At 38.7% G+C, this 21222-nt stretch overlaps 3 protein-coding genes across 3 annotated transcripts; 2 read left to right on the top strand and 1 right to left on the bottom strand.

Annotated features, from left to right (window-relative positions):
* The first annotated feature begins 633 nt into the window (after positions 1-633).
* On the top strand, positions 634-2186 carry LOC134798664 (2-oxoglutarate and iron-dependent oxygenase domain-containing protein 3-like). Its single transcript, XM_063771033.1, has 4 exons — positions 634-871; positions 953-1385; positions 1462-1614; positions 1880-2186. The coding sequence occupies exons 1-4, from the start codon at positions 774-776 to the stop codon at positions 2162-2164; spliced, it is 969 nt and encodes a 322-aa protein (XP_063627103.1). The 5' UTR covers positions 634-773; the 3' UTR covers positions 2165-2186.
* An 895-nt stretch (positions 2187-3081) lies between these two features.
* LOC134798697 (uncharacterized) lies at positions 3082-10805 on the top strand. The gene is made up of 3 exons (XM_063771082.1): positions 3082-3300; positions 3396-3526; positions 8296-10805. The coding sequence occupies exons 2-3, from the start codon at positions 3405-3407 to the stop codon at positions 9872-9874; spliced, it is 1701 nt and encodes a 566-aa protein (XP_063627152.1). The 5' UTR covers positions 3082-3300; positions 3396-3404; the 3' UTR covers positions 9875-10805.
* LOC134798707 (ubiquitin-like protein 7) lies at positions 10680-18487 on the bottom strand. Its single transcript, XM_063771092.1, has 8 exons — positions 18149-18487; positions 17181-17395; positions 16623-16854; positions 15292-15416; positions 14042-14228; positions 13531-13647; positions 12504-12617; positions 10680-11306 (listed from the first exon to the last, which is right to left on the bottom strand). The coding sequence occupies exons 1-8, from the start codon at positions 18297-18299 to the stop codon at positions 11251-11253; spliced, it is 1197 nt and encodes a 398-aa protein (XP_063627162.1). The 5' UTR covers positions 18300-18487; the 3' UTR covers positions 10680-11250.
* Positions 18488-21222: the final 2735 nt, after the last annotated feature.

Below are 21222 nucleotides of genomic sequence, written 5' to 3'. Positions count from 1 at the left end.
TCAGGTTACCTAGTAAAAAGTCAAAAAGACAATTGAAAGACAGTTTAGGTATTTTTTTATTTCATTGCAGTGACATTATGCCAGTACAATATGATTTTATGTAGCAAAAATAACAAAAGTATAGCCGGTCAAACAACTGTGTCAGTAGAAAAAGACGCGAAATTCTGATTGTCTATGGGACGATAACCCATCCCGCTTATATTTTTTAAATTTTCCGCGTTTTTACAGACCATAAATACTGATAGCCGTAACAGACTAACCGCACCGCTTTTTTTCTGCGTATAACTAAACGCTGAGCACCGTGAAATGTTGCACCAGGAAATAAAACAAGTGGGTGAGGGGTAAAATTGTTGCCGTTACCGGCGACATCTCTAGATAATTGACAAGACAGACCCCCCCATACTTCATATTGGTAGTTCTAAGTGAAACAGCCCTGTTTTTTATGACATGACATGGAAATAGACGTGTCAGCCTGGCACAAACGTCAGAAACACCTTTCAAAATAATAACGCTTTTTAATGTAACTGGAATAGCGGAGCAAAATCTGACCTTGTTAGGTTGGTGTCCTTGTTCCGTTCATTCATTTCGTGTTCATTTCATTGGATTTCATTCACGTCAATATTATCAATAATATTTCAATTTCCTTTGGTTATCATTGAATTTTCTTGTTAAACTAATTTATACTCGAGGCTACAAGAATCGTATGTATGGTAATGCGTGTGTTTTGAAAAGCATTCTAATTAAGATAAAGAAACAAGAGATAAATCAATATCATGCCAGAAATCAAAAGACGAAATTTAACCAAAGATAAAGATAATAAAAAAGGAAATATAAATGAAAAAAGCGATAAATTAAAACCTAAAAAAGATGAGTGAGTATTCATGCCACAGACATATTGTTTAAATAGATATTGAAATAGAATTTATGTTAAAAATATGTTTTCTGTTTTCAGGACTCCCAACCGGAAGAATATTTCTCTAAAAATATTATCTCGCTCAGTAGTCATATTTTCTCTCCTAATAATAGTTTACTTTTCGTCTAAAGATGAAAACATAAAAGTGTTTGCGAAACAGTCGGAAAAGATGCAAGGAAGGGGTCAGGTAGTGGAATGTTCAAAATCATATATGAAAGAGGTAGACATATATGACGGCTGTTTCCCAAAGTACTGTAAAAGATTTGTGACTGACATGGTAGTGTCAGACGTTGAAGCTAATAAGCTGCTAGCAATAGCTAAGAAAGGGCTGAGACATGGTGGTTCGACCGGAGGTGCATCAATATTGGATCTGCACAGTGGAGCAATGTCAAAAGGACAGTATTTTGTTAATTTTTACAAAATACCAGAACTGAGCAATGTCTTTGATGAAAGTGATTTTAATGCTTACAGGGTCAGTTCAGTACTAAATCATTCAATTAAATGTAAATAATCATATAATTTTAACAAACCTCTTATTTATTTTACAGGTAGTCAAAGAAAAAATCAAGCATAGTGTTGCACATCATTTTGGAGTGTCTCCAGATTTGCTGTATTTAACACATCCTACATTCTTCTCAGAAATTACTTCAAAAGAAGCAGTCACGGTTCATGATGAATACTGGCATCCTCATGTTGACAAAGTATGAATTTATTACAATTACACTTCATGTTAGATGTTTCAAAAGCATAGGTTATGATGAATCTGTTTAAATGTTATTTTTATTTATCATAATAATCATGAAACTTAAAGGTACTAAAACTTCTAGTATGAGTTATCAAATGCTTCAATAAGCGGTTTTCAAATATTAGTAGTCGTTTTGAGACAGTTCATTCAGCAAATTATCCTTGTCCTTAATTGATATGAAGGTATAAGAAGTGATAAATAAAATATTTACATATTTTCAGGAAACTTACAAGTCATTCCACTACACTACTTTGTTGTATTTAGGAGATTATGGAAAAGACTTTCAAGGAGGAAGATTTGTATTTATTGATGAGAAATACAATAGAACTGTGGAACCCAGGAAAGGCAGAGTAAGCATGTTCACCAGTGGTGCTGAAAACCTGCATTATGTAGAAAAAGTTACATCTGGCATAAGATATGCTATAACAGTTTCTTTCACTTGTGACAGGAGATATGGTATAGAGGACCCTAGTGTAAATAAGTATGAACTTAAACATTCCGATTAAATGCAATAACTAATATTATAAAGGGCATATTGTTTATGCTTCTATACATGTCAGCTCTGGAGCAGATTCACAAGACGTGCGATTAATAAAATTAGAGTGCAGTATAATGACGCATACCGCATTCTAATGAAGCTACCAAGATACTGCAGCGCGTCGACCATGTTTGCCGAGGCCGAAGTCCCTGACTTTTTTGCTATCATTCGCTCCCGCGTCGCTTCCTTTTGGAGTCGCCTAAGATCATCTGACAACAGTATTCTCCGTGAGCTGTCCGGGTATCTGGACAATCCTATATATAAATACTGGATATCCGTGCACCGTGAGAGGAACAGGAAGTGACGATCCTGACCGTGACTGCCTAATTATTATTAATTTTAGGTATTTTTTTGCGTGTATTTTACATTTTTATGCTTTGTATTTTTGTATTTTTACACTGTACTTAATTGTTTAAAATGGGTGTTTACCTGTCAATAAAGAACTATTATTATTATTATTATATTATTATAAATACTAGTATTTTATTTTACGAACCATCTTCAAAAGTTTGCTGATGTGGTTTAAAATAGATTTAAAAGTATTGCTTCATAGGTATTAGGTACTGTTCATGTTATAACTACTATTGATTGCACAGAAAAGTATGGATAATGGACTACATGTCATAAGCCAATCTCTACCAGTCAACCATTGGGCGAAACAGGAAACCTAGTTGAAGTTTTTGCATAAACCCTGGTACAAATGAAACGAATTACCTTGTTGGCACAGTTACGCCAACATAACAAACGAATCCGTCCGTTTTTTTGCTAACCCAATGAATGAGCCCTAATTATTACTCTGTGGTCTTAACCACAGACAATAACATTGAAAAGTGTGCGAAAAGAAAAAAACACATTTCATTTCATTCTAGTAATCTAGTTCATTCATTTCATTCACAAGTGAACGCGAAGGTTGAATGCATGTGTTGTGTTGATTCAAAACAAAACATAATCGTGTCTAATCGAACTGTCGCCTTTCCAAACAAAAAATCTCAAGCGGTTCCAAACATGTCGTTTACTATTTTTGTTAAATCAAAATTCTAGTGTAACCAGAAACAGAACAATAATTTTTAGGCAAATATAAATTCTCCGCGACAGTGCGCAAAGGTGGGCGAAGTTTTGGCTGATTGTTGTTTTGCGCACTTGCGTAGTTAATATTTTTGGGATTGCTCTTGATTTATGTAAATATGAAATCATTTCAGATAATACAAATGGACGGCTCGAACATCGATCACAGTGATTCAGACTCCGGAGAAAGCTGGACCTTGCTGGAAGATGCCCCAACTTATGCTGATGATGCTCTAGACTACTGCGACATAGTTCCCAAACAGGGGTAAGAAATGTTAAATATTTTATTATTGTGTAATTTTTACATAGCAATATACTCAATATAACCCTATATAATTATAACCCATTGTATTTAGACGACCTTGACTTGTATCGTAGAACGAAATCAATATTGCTGTAGCGTGTCGTGTAAATGTAATTTGCCTAGACATTTAAAATTAATTGTATTTTTTACTGAATAATCCAATAACGACCTACATTTTTTCTATTGATTAATGTTTAGCGTACCTAGGCGATTCTCTCCATCCTAGGTACACATGTACTTATACCACAGAACAAGTTTAATATTTTCTGTGATATATACATATATTTTTACAAGAACAACCCAGTATTTCTAAATTGTTCTTTTTAAACCCTTGTAAGTACTTAGGGTCATTGTGCTAGTTTTCGTCCGGTGTCAGTTTCCGTCCACTTGACAAAATTTGAATATAAACAAACCTTCATTGCTGTACGAATTTGGACTTATTGCATCCTTAATATCTAAACAATTTATCTATCTACATAAAAATTATATTTCGCAAGTAGCAAATTATGAATGAAATGTGTTATTTACTAATACGTCAAGTGGACGGAAACTGACACCGGACGGAAAACTGACGCATAATAAAATTACATTTTAAAACTTCATAATAAAAATGACGGATAAAAGCACGTCCAATATCTATCAGTATATTATTATTTGTATATCTACATCTGCTACCTGCCTAACCCAATCACAGGTAGGTGCCTACACTGTAGTCAGGTAAAGAAAAGGGCCCATTGTGAAATACCTTGCCCTAGGCTAGGTCCCTTTAAATTAAATTACCACGCAGCACTTGCTCGGTTTAGCAATAATGCGTCCCCCTAGAGTCCTGTGAAAAGGGACTTAGTAGGTCTTACGATATGGTGGGAAAAAATACCTTAATTTGAGTGCACTAAGGTCACTTTTCACAACCTATTATAATGTGCATTAAGGACCACTTACTTTACTACAAACTTGCTCGGTTTTGGCGTAATAGGCATGCAGCCGTATAATAAATATTTGTACACGTGCGAATATTATAGGTAGCTGCTTACTCTACCTTTACATTTATTATCAATTTATTTATATTGAGCTTCATTATATTTCGTCAGAAAATACTACTGCTGTACTAGGGTTACATTACAGGTGTCCCGTAGGGCGTAGAAACAGCTGCACCCTTATCGCATTTTCGACGTGACTGTACAAGTTTCGCGCATAAGATAAATTCACTTTTTAACTGTTAATTTGAAAGGGACAGGTGGTATTCCGGTATAGTTTATAGGTATTTCGGCAGCTGAATACAGAATAATAATGTTGATGCCTGGTTTTAAGTTCGTCACTTAGCTGAGCACTTAACATTACTTAACCACTTACAGTACTTACCCTCTTACTCAATAAAACCTTGCGGTAACAAGGACGTAATATGATAATACATATTTCCGTTTTCCCTGTGCAGTCGCCATCTGATATATCGGAGCGGCCAAGGTGCTCACAAATATCTGAACACGCCTTTTATCGTTAATGCGTTAGAGTGTTCAGATATTTTTGAGCGCCTCGACCGCTCCGATATATATATCTGATGACGACTGTACCAAGTTTACCAACCTGTAAAGCATGCTGGGGCTAATTGTCTACTTCGTCATCCGATACCTGTAGGATAAGATGCACAATGACTTATAATTAGGTAAAATGGGCATGGACGCTACGCCACTGTTACCTACTAATGCGCCAAAGTGGGCTTGTCTTTCTAAACGGTGCAAATTAGAGATGCCCCGAACAGTGAATTTGGCCGAATATCGAACACCGAATATTCGGCCCCTGTCTTGGCCAAATACCGAATATTCGGCATGACATGCGAACATTTTGAGTCACAATTATTATGAAAACTGTTCGCCAACAAAGCACAACGTTTGCTACGATTTAAATTTTTATGTTGAACAGAATTTTAATGAATGTAAGTCAATAAAATCAGACCCATGATTAAAATAAAATATTTAGTAATCGACAAATGCTCACAAACGTGACTTCGTATTTAGCTACTTTCCAAGAATACATTTTAAATATTAATTATACCTAGTTTTTGGTTATTTTTTTGTGTAATTTTTCTTTTTAGGTAGGTGCAATAGATATTCGGTATTCGGCCGAATAGTAGGTAACATTCGGCCGAATACCGAATATTCGGCAAAGTGGACGAATAGGCCGAATACTGAATAGTTGCCGAATATTCGTGGCATCTCTGGTGCAAATAGCTGACTATTTTTCCATTCGGTTAAAGGTCACGCGAATTTATCAGTCTTAACTAAATGCGCATATTTAACAGACTTGAAATAAACAAATTTACTGCAAATAACATACCTACTTTGGAAAGTCGAGCGTGAATGTTGGAATGGTGCCAAACAACTGTGAATGACCTGGAGGCCTTTGTTTTACTTCGAATATATTCATACGGAAGTTTATTTGAAGAGTAAATAAGATAGGATTCGATTCGCGCAAAACAATGTAACTGTACCTAACTGTATCATCATATTCATATTCATGGTACGTTCAGAAGATGACGTGTCTGGATGAAATTCAAGCTAATTTTGGGTACAATTTACTTTGCGCCACTTGCACCATCCCACTAACCTAGGGTTAACCGGTTAAAGCGATAACCCCAGTGTCAAAGAGTACTTGTAACCATGGTAACGCCAGGTTTAACCGGTTAACTTTGGGTTAAGTAGCCCTTAGGGCAGTGGTTCCTAACCTGGGGGTAAAACTGGTATTTTACGGGGGTAACCCAGCTAACTTAATATAACAATACAACATACGTACATATTTTATTTTTTATTACCATTGGGAGGAGGGGTAAAATCAGGTTCCCTAAGTTAGTCATAGGGGTGACCGGACTGAAAAGGTTAGGAACCACTGCCTTAGGGGAAGTAAATCAACCTTTTAACTCACAAAAAAGTTAACTCTGCCACTTAGTCGCCATATCGTTTCACGTGATTTAATTTAAAAGATTTATCTTAAGTAACGGTCATAAATTCAGGTCATATTCATATCCCTCCTTTAGTTACGCCGTAGGCGTAGTCGGGAACGCTTAGTGTGTTAGATGTTTTTGGCATTACGAAGTGCTGTTAGTTCAGAAGTTAACAAGCTAACATATGCAAAACTGACTTTAATAAACCAGTGCAATTCAGTGCTTACGTACTTTCTTACCTGTATTCATAATATAATTACCTACTTCACTAACATTGACTCACTTTCCTTTGATAAGTCTTATCATTGTTTTTCTTACGCGTAATCGTAACATAACATTTAGGTAACGTAACCTATTTACACGCGCATTGCGTTGATGGAAGATAAATGATAATAAAGTGTATAATGTAATGTTTAATACGATTCGGCAGTCCATTGCGGCACATCCTACGCACGAATACGAATAATACGTGCCGTTCGTAGTGGCGCATACCGCATATGCCGATGTGGGGCACTATTGTGAGTTAACGCTGATATTTGGAGTCTTAAAAGACCCGCGAACATTCTACAAGGCCTGAAGGTTTGAAATAAGCGCTCACTTCTAGTCGTGGGGCGTCAATTCTATCCATTTGAATACAATTCGTATTTTCAAATAATTTGCAGAACTCAGCGCTACGCTGCAGGCATATTATGACTTAAAGGCTAAATTCATTAGCGCAGGCATAATTTGAATAAGTAATGAACGTAATTAACATCGCAATTATAAATCGTGTTAAGGTACCTATTAACGAAATTAATATCGTCGATGTCGAGGACTCTTTCATCATCTCTTTTTGTTAAGCTATCAGAGAATGGTAGATACTTTTGTCGCATAGTCTAATACGCTACTTTTGATGCTTACTGTACTTATTCTGTTAAATAAATATTATAGGACATTTTTACACAAATTGACTAAGCCTCACGGTAAGCTCAAGAAGGCTTGTGTTGTGACTTGTGGGTACTCAGACAACGATATATATCATATATAAATACTTAAATACATAGAAAACAACCATGACTCAGGAACAAATATCTGTATCATCATACAAATAAATGCCCTTACCAGGATTCGAACCCGGCACCATCGGCTTCATAGGCAGGGTCACTACCCACTAGGCCAGACCGGTCGTCAATGGCGCAATTACACTGTCGATTCTGGGTTGTTTGCCGCATCAAGAAATATTGTTTGCGAACTCAATACTTTGATTTGGCGACCGCAATAGGCGTACGTACAGGTGAATGACCAGATGAAATTTTAATTGGCTCATTCACTCTTGCTATATTGAATCGGCCTGTAGTAGTTCTACAGTTTCTACAATATATTTCCTTAACTTATACTTACGCCGAGGTAATGCCAATGACGCCTTAAGCGGCTGCAAGCGATAGCACATGCATTGCTAGTGCGACAAATTTAAAATAAACCTTCGTACTAAAAAAAACCGCCAAATTTTTTTTCTAAACTTTATATCCAGTAGTATCGGGGTTTTTTCCTTTTGAAGTAAGGAACCCTAAAATCATCCTCGTAAATACAACATCAACAAACCAGTGTTAATAGACGTGTTGTATTTTGATTCTTTTAGTAGGAAATGTAGAATCCAGTCATACAATTTTGTTCTTTAATCGTCACTAAGCCATCGTTATCTTGAAAAAATATTATCCAGCAGTAAATCTTCTTTTATCGGAATGAGTTTGTTTGGCAGTTTCGGTTGTTTACATTCACAAACATGCGTTCAAAGTTTATATTTTAATTGCTTCAGGGACACCGCGGAGAATATCGAGAAAGATGAAGACACCGATGGTATCTCCGTCATCACCGACAGCGAACCGGAGTCCATTCCGTGTGAAGTTACCGACGACATGCCCAAACCAGAGACCCGTCCAACAGACCTACCCCAGTTCATTTCGGTCCCGTACCCCGACAATAAACACGATGAATCCATAAGAAGCACAGATGACTTACTCGGAGACAACAGCAGAAAGTTCAAAACGTATGTCCACAGGAGGAATAAACGGCTGAGCACCGTACTCAACATCATAATGCTTGGCAGTGTCATCACGGCAGCAGGCGTTGCCATAGGGCATATGTGGGGGGTCAGAGATGACTGCTGCATGCACACTACACCTTCTGTCAACAAAATACTATCTAACCTCTATAAACTTCAAGAAGAAAACGCCTACTTACGCAACAAGCTAAAAGAATTGACATTGCTAAATAATATAAAGCTGCAAAAATCAGCAGATAAAGGTCTAAAGCCGCCTCGTTGTAAAAAAATGTTTGAAGCCCCACTAAACAGCGAAAATGTCAACAAACTGACGAAATGCCTTGACGAAGATAATGAGAAGAAGTTACTGGATAACACACAACTGCCGTATGAAAAAGACTATCTACGTGATGTAGATAAGCTTAAGAATGTTTATATGCAAAATAGAAGCTGGCTGGATGAAGCTATCGCAAGGAGGTTGAAAAATGAAAAGCAACAAGCTATAAAAGATAAAAAAAGTTTAAGAAGCGTACTGGTCGAGGAGAAATTAAATCAACAGAAAGGAGAAAAAAACGAAGGATTCAATATAAATCTAATCCCAGAAATAGAGATAACAATTGCTGAGGACGTCAAACCATCACAAGGAAAGAAAATCACGTACGCAGACTCGCTGAGATCTGATAACAAAACAAAACACACTTCCGATAGAGATAACTTTGAAGGTGAAGAAATAAGGACAAATTACCGCAAGAAAAGGCCAAAGCGATCAATTGTTTCGCAAGAAAAAAAGTTAGTAGAAGAAAGTGAGGAAGAGTTTAAAAAGGACGACAGATATATGGCACCAAGACCTAGACAGGAAAGGAAACGCGATCGCCACCACCCGAACAGGAAGCAGAAAAGGAAAAATAAATATGAAAAATTTGAAATCAACAACTACATCAACGATGATGAATTTTCAGTAACTTCTTCTCAAGAGAACGACTTCATTCTTAAACAAGACGAGAACGAGCATAGTCATGATTTTGAACGGAGTATTTATATAGACCAGTTTGGAGAAGCTAAAGACACGAGATCTACTCAAACTAATTTCAAGCGTAAAGAAAAGCCATTGAAGGGAGAGAAAAATGTCAAACCTAAAGAAAAAGATGCTTCATGGTATGAGAAACGTGCTATGTTGCGTACAGAGGCTAGAAAAAAACTAGAGCATGAATTGTTCGGGGACAATAATTCAAACAGCGGCTGGTATTTCAAGCGTATGCAGAAAAGAGAGCAATGCCGCGTAAAGGGAGATAACAGCACTCACCGAAAGCACGAAAAGTCCAAGCGAGCCATGAATTTCAAGACAAAACGCTAGTAAAGTAAGATATGTTGACACTTCTAGTATTAAAAGCAGATTAGAATGGTTTCATGTAGATTGTTGTGATGTTGTTCGTAGAAACTGTTAAAGATCGGGCTGGATGCTGACTTTGTTCTTCACTTCATTCTACACTATCTGCTGAATTACTGATGTATTCTATTGCATTTGCTATAAGCATCTGAGAGATCTTTCTTAGAATAGCCACCTCAAAGGTGCTTACTAAGTGAAGTCGGCAGCTTGTAACTAAGCGGGCAAAGTTATTTTATTGGACCTTTGTGGCCCATGAACATATTCAAAGATTAGATGAGTTCAAGAGGAGAGAAATGTTATAATTTCTCCAAAAAATATACATATTTTAACTATAATAAAGGGTTATTGACACAGACCTTTTTGAATACGTTGTTCGCTGAGCATTTTTTTGCTGCTGACTACATTCTTATTATGTTTCTATAGCATATCAAGCTTTTTTGGTGCTTGTCGCCAAATAAGTAGCTTTTCATTGACATCAAGTCAATTCTACATTTTATACTATTTCTATCAATGTTACCATAAGCTAATATTACTAGTGACACCTACGTTTTGCTTTTTAGCTGTTGGGCACATATAGCTCATTTTCACTACCCAGGGGTCTATTCGACTCGTAAAACAGGTTAAAGGCTGTATGGTAGCCAGGTCACGCCTGTCACTTGTACGACTCGAAAGGCCCCCCTGGTTACTAATAGACTACTTAAAGTATTTGATTATCTTGACATGACTATGATGGTATTTGTGTTAAGGGGTTGACCCCTATAAAAACACCTGATAAATAGTATTAGTTTATTTTGTAGGTATTATTTACACTTGCCCTTATGGATTCATACATCCAGTGATATTTAATTTTAAGCAATCTTCAAAATTGACAGGTATTAATTAAATTCGATTAAAAATCTATATTGTTTCACTTCAATTTTATTCGTTCCGAAACTCTGAACTAACTTACAAAACCACAAGTAGAAAGAAAAGCCCTATTTAGACGATGCGAGAACTCCCATGCGAGTTTCATACATTGCGGGTTTTGATTGGTCGGTTGCATTGGATGTAATCCACAGTCCGCAATGTAACTAAAATCGCATGCGAGTTCGCGAGCCGTCTAAATCAGCCCTAAAGGCTTCATAAACCGTCATGTCCTTTCCTAATGAGACACAGAAGATCATTTTCGCCATGACCCCTAGAATCCCATTGAACTTAGGGTCAGCAAAGAGCCTCAAGGTCGATTTCTGGTTATCCAGTATCTATTTCATGGAGTTTAGGACTGAGTTTTAGGTTTGGATTTATATATTGAAATCTATATATGCCTGTGCCATCTAGTATCGGGTTATGTAAGATCAAAAGACCTATTCGTCTGCAATAGCGCCACTAAACACCAGGTTGATAGCTGCGTTGACATCGCCTGAAACAAAATGCTTAGTTGTGCAAACAGACATATGTGTCGCTTAACTTCAAACTCGGGTAAATCCATTCGACCCTCAGCAAATATCTACCCTGTTACCTTTTCTTAATACCACAATCGCATAATCTGACAGATGGATTTACCCGAGTTTGCAGTTAAACGACTCATATAACATGGTGGATACAAATATCTGTTGCCAGTAGTAATCACTAAAGGTAGCTACTGGAATATTTTTTCTTAAGACGAAACAGGAGCCGAGTTTTAAATATTTTAGGTAAATATACCCGTCTCGCTAACGGAAGCGGCACCTAAAAGTAGTGCGATAAGGACAAGGCGAAAAATCCTGCGTAAAAATCGAGGTTTCGTACTCCTCTGTTTCCTCCTCCAAAACTTAACCAATCGTAACCAAATTTGGAAATCTAAATGATTATGGAATTATCTGTGTCGGACCGTTTTGCTTTTTTGGCTAATTGATATCAGTTTTGAATGCCACGCCTCTCATTGCGGCATAGTCAATTAGGCCATTTTTGAAGGGCTCTAGCGCCTTAAAAAACAAAAATATCAAAAAAAGCAAAACGGTCCGACACAGATATTGACAATATTAATCTGTGTTGAAAAAATCATTGCTCTAGCTTCAAAAACCACGGAGGAAAACGAGGAGTACGTTTGTATGGAGAAATGACCACTCCCGTTGGCTCTTAATAGTTATCACACGGGAAAAATATTCTCGGCAGAGATGCGATTTTGACGATGGAAGAAATGAAGCATTAGCAACTCGGAGGAATATATTTCCCGTTGAAATATAAGCTAGATTATTCTCACCTGTCTCCACTGGTTTACTCATTAAGGTTGACGAAATATAAAGTGAGTCCATCTCTCGAACAAGTATGATTTGAACAAGACCGGGTCACTTTATATTTCGTCAACTTTGCCATAGAAGTGAATTGTTGTCCACTACTTACTGGAATTTTATTTAGCTACCGAAAAAAAGAAAAGGGATCAAAAACCGATCATGCAGGGTAAAAAGGCAGTTTTCAAATAAGCCTCCTTGAGGAGTCTATAATAATTTGTATGGTACAGTAGGTACCTACCTTGTCAGTCACAATCAATATGAAAGTCGCTACTCGCTACGGACTCATACTATTGTCACTGTGACAAGGTACGAAATGTTACTGGAATTAATTTCCTTGACCGTACCCGAGCAGATGAGTAGCGCGCGAACGTTCAGTGCGTCATCCAGTAATCCCATCTCGTGCATCCGCGTCAGCTGCGTCGAGAAGTCCTCTCCCACGGGACTCGCTGACGACGATGCTGTGTGATAATAAAATATAATAATTATAATAATAGGGCTCATTTAGACGGTGCGAGAACTCGCATGAGAGTTTCATTACATTGCGTTATTTGATCGGTCGGCTGAGTTGATGTAACCTCAATGGTCCGCAATGGAACTAAAATCGCATGGGAGTTCGCGCGCCGTGTAAATGTGCTCTTATAGTAAGTTCAGTTTTTGAAGTGAAAACTTCTTTAGCGGCGCTGTGCACTTTTTTGATGGGGAAAAAATGTTAAACTCGCGACAGGTCACGTGACCGACAGATTCGACAGATTTAAAATTCGTAAGACAGAGTCGTGATCTGATCGAAAAACTGTTACAATGTTATTGAGTTTTCACTTCTGCCGGCACTCCCGGAGTACAACCCGTTGTTTTTTTTTAATAGATGAGTTCTATCCAGAAGGCCAATTTAGCCAGTGTCAAGGTAGCGAGAGCTAAATTAAACGATTTAGGGACCTGCCCCCCAGCCCCCTAGAGAATAAAGATTTGTAATTAAATGTATACCCCTCCGCCAGGCCATAGCAACAGTTTTCAATGGTTTCCATAATCTTAGCAAGTGTAAAAATATGGGTGTACACATCATACTCAAAAATATGTCCCATAGCTCTTATGTCAGCGAATTAAGAACTATGGGACATATTATTGAGTAAGTAATATGCACCCTTATTTTTACCCTTGACTGCACTTTTTTCCTTAACCCTTTCCAGGCCGCATCAATCTACAAAGTTTTCCCAAAAAATACAAATATATTCCAATTTCCAAATAATCCAGCTTTCATGATTCATTTGGAGACAGTCACATTTCCCGAAAGTGCAATCTAATTTAAACCTTAAATCGGAATGTTAAAGTTGAAATTCTATTGGCCTAGAAAAGGGTTAATAAACTAGTGATTACCCGCAGTGCTTTGCTCCATAGGCGTGCCAGAGGGTCTGTTGGCTGTTCCAGTCCGGTTGAACACCTCCGAGATGGCATCGCTGAACATTTCCGGAGTGATCACAGCTCGACTGGCACCTAGAAAGAAACAAATCATTATCATTCATACTTTTACGATAACCCGCCTGAATAGTTTTTTAAGTGCCTGTCAATTTAATATCAGGAGTTTCTAACTACGATTAGCGAGCCCGTCGAATCAGGTCTGCAGAAAAATAACGAGAGACCCCAAAACCTTGCCAAGCCAAGCTCCGACCTGCCTCAATTTATCCAAATTTATCTGTGTTTAGCCATTGAGTCAAGTTTAGAAATCCCTTGTCTAACTTATCTGGATTTCCCTATCATTCTAATTGTCACATCATAAGGTCATATTTTATCTCTGCTACTGTTGTGTAGCTCCTGATAGGTTGGTTTCTTTTTATAGGTAGCTTGGTCTACTATAGACACTTTAGATGTACGGAGTTCATTCATTTACCTGTAGCCGACCCGGTAGCGGGCGCTTCTTCGTTGCTATCAGTGCGACCGGAGCCGGCGCTGGCGGCCTGCAGCAGGCTGCCCGAGCCGGAGCCGGCGCCGGCGGCCTGCAGCAGGCGCAGAAGGGAATCCTGCCCGCCGCCGCCGCCGCCACGGCTCGAGGACCCCGAAACTGCCTCCGTCGCGGCCTGTGGCATAATGAAAAGTATGCTGTGAATACGGTTGGATACTCAAAACAAATAAGTTTGAGCCTTCAACCAATAATTCATTTAAAACAAAGTTGAGTTTGACAGCCGAACTAGATGGCGCTCTACGGCATTATATCATCATAAATAGGTACATACTAGAGTCAAAGGTTCAAACCTACCTATGCCATGGTTACTGAAGGTTTAATCTCATTTAACTTGTTTACTCTAAAGCATTTAGATGATTCGGGAACTATGTAGTATGGCAAACGCAACTTGTCAGTCAGTAGAACCAGGAAAACTACTCATTTCTCTCTTTTGGGCGCTAGTACTAGCGTAAGAAAAATATAGTATGATTCTGTGTATGTTTGCAATGAGACAGTCCTGGGCCAAACTGTAGAACACAAGTTTCGAATGTTATAACTAGAAATGCAACGGATAGTTGTTTGGCCGGATACCGGATATTCGGCCTGACCATCGGCCGTATACGGTATCCGGCCGCCGAATATTCGGCCGGCGGAACTATATCGACATTTCGGTTTTTCAGGTGCGCGTTGTGTAGGTTTGACCAGGACGGCTACCGTGAAAATCGAAAACCGTCAATTGCGGGCATTTTTCTGTCACTCTAATTCTAATTACGCCTTCATTGGAGTAAAAGAGAAAGATCCCCGCAATTTCCGAATTTCTGTTTTCGCGGTAGCCCCTCTGTTTCCTAGTGAACGTTCTCGTGGACACATTTGTAGGTTCGAAATGAGTGCGTGTGCAAGTCAGTCGAATGTTTAAATTGTTTTAAAACAATAAACAAGTAGGTACGATTATGACCGTGACTGTTTCTTAAATCCAATTTGTTTACTCCGAAATCAAGCAATGTTACTATCCGCAATCCGGTATCCGGCTGGATAGTAAGTCAGTATCCGGTATCCGGCCGGATACCGGATAGTAACCAAATACCCGGTGCATCTCTAGTTATAACGTTATAACTGATTTCATGACCGCTGTATAACAATTAAAATAAGTAATCTATTATAAACTATACAAGTACCTACGTATAGTTCACGATACCTACCTGCAACGCAGCAGCGAACTGTTCTTGGGTAATGGTATTCCGTTCCCCTTCCTCGTTTTCTTCTTCATCCGCGTCTTCATCTTCAGACAACGCTTCAAGAGAATACGCAAAACCAGAGGTTGGCACTGGAAAAATATAGGTAATTATTTATATAGCCAGTTATCAGTTAAAGCCTGACCAGGAATATATTATCACGCGCCATGTTGCGGAATTTCACTTGAACTACACGTCTAAAATTCCCTCCTTCTTCATCGCGTTCATCATCATCATCATCATTTCAGCCTATATACGTCCCACTGCTGAGCACAGGCCTCCTCTCATGCGCGAGAGGGCTTAGGCTATATAGTCCCCACGCTAGCCCACTGCGGATTGGGGACTTCACATACACCTTTGAATTTCTTCGCAGATGTATGCAGGTTTCCTCACGATGTTTTCCTTCACCGAAAAGCTAGTGGTAAATATCAAATGATATTTCGTACATAAGTTCCGAAAAACTCATTGGTACGAGCCAGGATTTGAACCCCCGACCTCCGGATTGAAAGTCAGACGTCATATCCACTCGGCCACCACGGCTTTTTCATCGCGTTATCCCGGCATTTTTTGCCACGGCTCATAGGAGCCTGGGGTCCGCTTGACAACTAATCCCATGATTTGACGTAGGCACTAGTTTTTACGAAAGCGACTGCCATCTGACCTTCCAACCCAGAGGGAAAGCTAGGCCTTATTGGGATTAGTCCTACACGTCTAAAATTATTAACTAAATTAACACTGACGTGGCGGAAATGGCATTAACATGATTAGAATAGCATATTATATGTATATTCTGTTTATAGCGAGTTCCAACGACTAATAACTACTAATTGACACCTAACTAAAGATTACCGACAGAATAAATGAAGCATTATTCGGCAAGTGAGCGTTATTATAAAACTAGATGGTACCTGCCTGGTAAGATTTGAAATACAACATAAAACTCATATTTTTTTCATGTTTCATTTCTATCCGATTGTACTTAAAACATAAATGTCAGTAAGTGGTTTGTAGATAGGTTCACTCTTTATTATTACAAATAAATTATTTTCCAATATAAAATTTTCATCACTTAAAAAATGTAAGATGTCACTTTATCAGCTACTACGCTAGTGGCCCAACCACAATATAAGTATTTTGGTTTAACTTAACCCTTTGAACGCCACGCCACGCCTATCGTGCGCGGCGCGTCATTGTGAACCTTGTCGTAATGGACGACGGTCGAAGGGATGTAGCGTCGCGCGTCATTTGACGTCTGTGACGGTCAAAAGGTTAAAATAATTTCAATGATTAGCACAAACCATTGTCATTAGAAGTAGAAGTATTGGCTCTTGTGTGCACCAGCCTTGTAAGATGCCTTAAGGCCGCCGGCAAGTCCGGGTGTGCGTTGGCGGCTCGCCTCATCGTGCTCACATTGGCACCCAATGCGGCCAATAACTCCACTTCATGTAGCATTGACAGTGTGACGCAATCCTCTCTGAGTGATGGGGCGTGTTCGAGGATTTCGTTCATGGCTGATTCGTCGTTTAAAAGCTGCAAAAGAAAAATTCTGATCTGAATTCAGGGTGATGCAAAAAGAGGGAGCTTTTAGAGGAATTTTCGACTAGCAAGTTTAGTTTCCCATTATGCAATCTTCTTAGATCTCTTAGATTGGCACCTGATTTATCTTATTTGGATCAGTTTTGACTTTATGCTGGAATACACAACAGACTTGTCTAACTCTGCTAAAATCAAAACCTTTCATTTTAATTTTCCCGTAATTGGGTAAGAACGGCAATTTATTGCCGAATTTTTTAATATGTCTGCATTTACAAAGTTAAAAGTTTACTAAGTACAAATAAATATGCTACCCACTTTACCTGCATAGCCCTAGTCCACCCGGGAGCATTGGGTGTGCATCCCAATGTTCTCAGCGAGTTAGCTATCTGTTGCAACTCAGCATCCGAGTAAGTGGGGGGCGGAGGAGCAGCTGCCGGGACTTTCTTTTTGACAACATGTACCATTTCACCACTCTTTACCCCACAGTCTTGTAATGTGGCTTCGGGTTTGAGAATTTTCCCATGGTGAATTAATTCTGGAATGTTTGATTGATTATAATAAATTATACAGTATAAAGTTTTTGACTACTGCAAATACTGCAATAGCCTTTTAATGATAATATACAGTACAATCTGGAAAATTCGGTTTACTGGAAGTTAGACCAAATTTGCATATTATTGATCTGTTTTTTAGTATGTTGTAGAAATACATTTTACTAAAATTCAAAATTTAAAAAAAATCTACTCTGGAACTTAGCCATTTATAAAGAGATTGAAGGGCGAAAATGTTAGCGCACATAGTAAATTAGGACGTAGAATAATCATTTGTATCCCAATTTTAGTGCCGGATTACTGTGTATACCGGACCATCGAAGTGCCGGATTAACGAGATTTCACTTTACTTATGTGAAAATCGAAGACCATTTTGTTATGTTCTGACAAACATTACTGTTTTCATTCATTGTATACTGCCCTTTGTTCAAATAAACTAATAAAAAAGCTTATCAATTTTTAAACGTAACAAAAACAAGATTTCATTATAATTTGGCTTGGACAAAGGACAACTGGACAAGAGGGAAAATTTCTATAAGAACCACTTCAGCACGCTTCCCATATGCTTAATGGAATCACATACATTAATCCAATTAGAATATTCCCCTGTGTCTATGAAAAAATTATACAAAAAGTCGACTTATATTTTATAACACAAAAGAATTTTACAATGTAAACAAATGCATTTACAGTAAGGTTCAATCACATACTGAAAATGCAACATTTTAGATACTTGCCCAAAGATGCAGACGGCACGTTAGACTTCTTTTCGGCCTCAATTTTTAGGTTCTCTACAGTGTTATCGAGACCGAAGTTTTCTAATTTAAACCGTTCAATAGGCCCCGGCTTCACTTTGATGCCTAAAAATACGCAAGGTGCACTATCCATGATAATTTAACTACAGGCAAAGCAGACAAATGATATGGTATCCCGCTTTTAACAATATTTAAATATACGACACAAAAGATGTTGAAAGTAATCAAATTTTAATGTATATTTTCTTGCGTTTGCTAACAAAACCACAATTCTTCCCAATATCACTTCACGCACACACGTCACTGTGTGTGAGTCGTGAAGATTTGACTTTGACATAAATGTACGGGAATCCTTGATTCTCAAAAAGGCGTAAACGCCAATCGACGGTATGAGATCTATAGACGGTCAAGCAAATCTTCTCAGTAAAAAAGGCACGAAATTCAAATTTTCTACGGGACGATATCCCTTCGCGCGTACATTTTTCAAATTTGCCGCCTTTTTCTACTGACAAGATCTGCTTGACCAAGTTTATCTCATACCGTCGATTGGCGTTTACGTCTTATAGGTTTTTGAACCCTCAACCCAAAGACCACAGAGTATGTACTTAATTTTTTTATAAAGCTTCCCATTCATTATTGAATATTTGCTGATCGACAACTCGGAGTAATTAACAATGGAGCCGCCATTAACAGGCGTTCCCCTCTGTCGAAAATAGGCGGCCAATGGTCAACCACATGTCAACCATATGTATGGACTGACGTTTATCTGACATGACGTACCTATACATTTGATGTGCCCCTCCCCCGCAAAAAATGGCAGACTATTTTGTACCGAAAATTTTAGACATGGCGTCTCCGTTGGTGTATCCTCTAAGATCGACAACGGAAGTAACAAAATCATGAATCTAGTATTTTAACTGGATAAGGCATGATGAGTCCCCCAAGTCCTCCGAGAAATGAGCAAACGGGATAGTCTTATGTGTCTTTCAGTAGGAGTAGCAGCGAAAGCGCTAGTATTGTTGTCCTTGTCACAGTCTCACATTTTTTTTATTCCTCACCTTAAATTAGTATGGGTTTTGGTGGGCAACAAATAAATTCGACCAATCATAGCTTCGAGCAACACCGGCTTCCAACACATCGGAAGAGAGGGGCCCAAGCGATATCTCACCCTACAAATCTTTCTGGCATTTTTCGCGGGGGGAAAGGTGAACACAGTCGCACTTCTCACACACTTACATACAAAATCCAATCTGTAATGACGACACAAATACATAGAAAATGACACACGTCAAAGACAAATCTTGCAAACCTCGATCTCTTTTTGTGTACGCACACTAACACATTTTCGTTGAAGGAAATCTTGTCAGTAGAAAAAGGCCCGAAATTCAAATTTTATATGAGACGATATCCCTTCGCGCCTACATTTTTCAAATTTGCCGCCTTTTTCTACTGACAAGATCTGCTTGACCAACTATATGTTATTGTATTCTGAGTAGTGTCCGACCGAAACATGTTTTTTTGCCGAAACCGAAACCGAAACCGAATGTTCGGCTTTGGCTCTAGTTTCGGCCGAAACCGAAACCGAAACCGAAACTTTTGTAGACTTGTTAAAATCGTTGAAAAAATGTCATAAAACCGCTTTTACACACATATTATGGGGCTGTCAACACCCAATGTCCTTGAAATTGATGTTACTTAAGCAGTTTTTTAAGAAAGTTACTAGAGTTAGACCAAGATAATTCTGCAACGATTTTGATAACACACGCATTGCAAGTGTTAGGTACTTTAAACGTCAAAACTTCTAAGAAATTATGACGTATAAATAACATTTGCACTAGTAGCACTGCGTATGCTATCAAAATCATTGCAGAATTTTCTTGGTCTAAGTCTATTCATTCACCAGTCAAGCTAACATGTAGATACAGGGTCAACCAAAAACGCAAGCGCAGCGAGCGCGAAATTTTTTGTTAACAATATCGCAAGGCCGGGTACCGATCTTCACCTGGGCCTAAAAGTCCGAAGTGCCCCAGTGAGGCGAACTTTCATGCGAAGTCAAAGCCGTGCTTCAGGCTTCAGGATAAGTAGTTAAGCACAGACTCCAGCTCCAATGTCCATTGTATTAAAAAGCGAGACCGCAGGCCGAGCATGGCGCAGAGAGGCCAAGGGCTAAGCTGAAGTAGAGGACATGTGGAACACAAACCAATGGTAAAAAACATCGTTCGACTCGGGCCGAGCTGATACTCGGCCAACGGCTACGTGCGACAGTGCTATCTCATTCAAACCGATACAATTAGACAGTGTGCGCGTTATAAGTATTGACAGCCTCTTAAAACTGCGTTGACCGTCCAGTGGCGCTCTCATTAGTGGAATTGTGTTTTATAATAAACCAATTAATTTCTGTACCTATACATGAATCAGTATATGTAGGTATGTATTAATATTGTTGTCCGAAGTACCATTTCGTAAGTTTCGGCCTGGCCGAAAGGTTCGGCCGTTTTTTGGCCGAAACCGAAACTACAGCCGAAACATGATTTTTTGGCCGAAACTGGCCGAAACCGAAACCGAAACCGAACCTTCGGTCGGACACTAATTCTGAGAGATGAGAAGTCGGATTTGTCGCTCGACCGATCCGCAATTTGTACTGAGCGAGCAAAATCGATAAATCCAACAATCTTCTTCTTCCTCGCGTTATCCCGGCATTTCGCCACGGCTCATGAGAGCCTGGGGTCCGCTTGACAACTAATCCCATGATTTGACGTAGGCACTAGTTTTTTTACGAAAGCGACTGCCATCTGACCTTCCAACCCAGAGGGGAACTAGGCCTTATTGGGATTAGTCCGGTTTCCTCACGATGTTTTCCTTCACCGAAAAGCGACTGGTAAATATCAAATGATAATTTAAGTTCCGAAAAACTCATTGGTACGAGCCGGGGTTTGAACCCGCGACCTCCGGATTGCAAGTCGCACGCTCTTACCGCTAGGCCACCAGCGCTCGTTAATAAATCCAACAATATCATGAGACTAAAATATAATAATTGTGTTTGAATGTAATTAAAT

Source organism: Cydia splendana, chromosome 17, assembly GCF_910591565.1.
Source record: "Cydia splendana chromosome 17, ilCydSple1.2, whole genome shotgun sequence".
NCBI lineage: Eukaryota > Metazoa > Arthropoda > Insecta > Lepidoptera > Tortricidae > Cydia > Cydia splendana.
The sequence above is the reverse complement of the archived record's forward strand: the minus strand, read 5'-3'. Positions and strand labels throughout refer to the sequence as shown.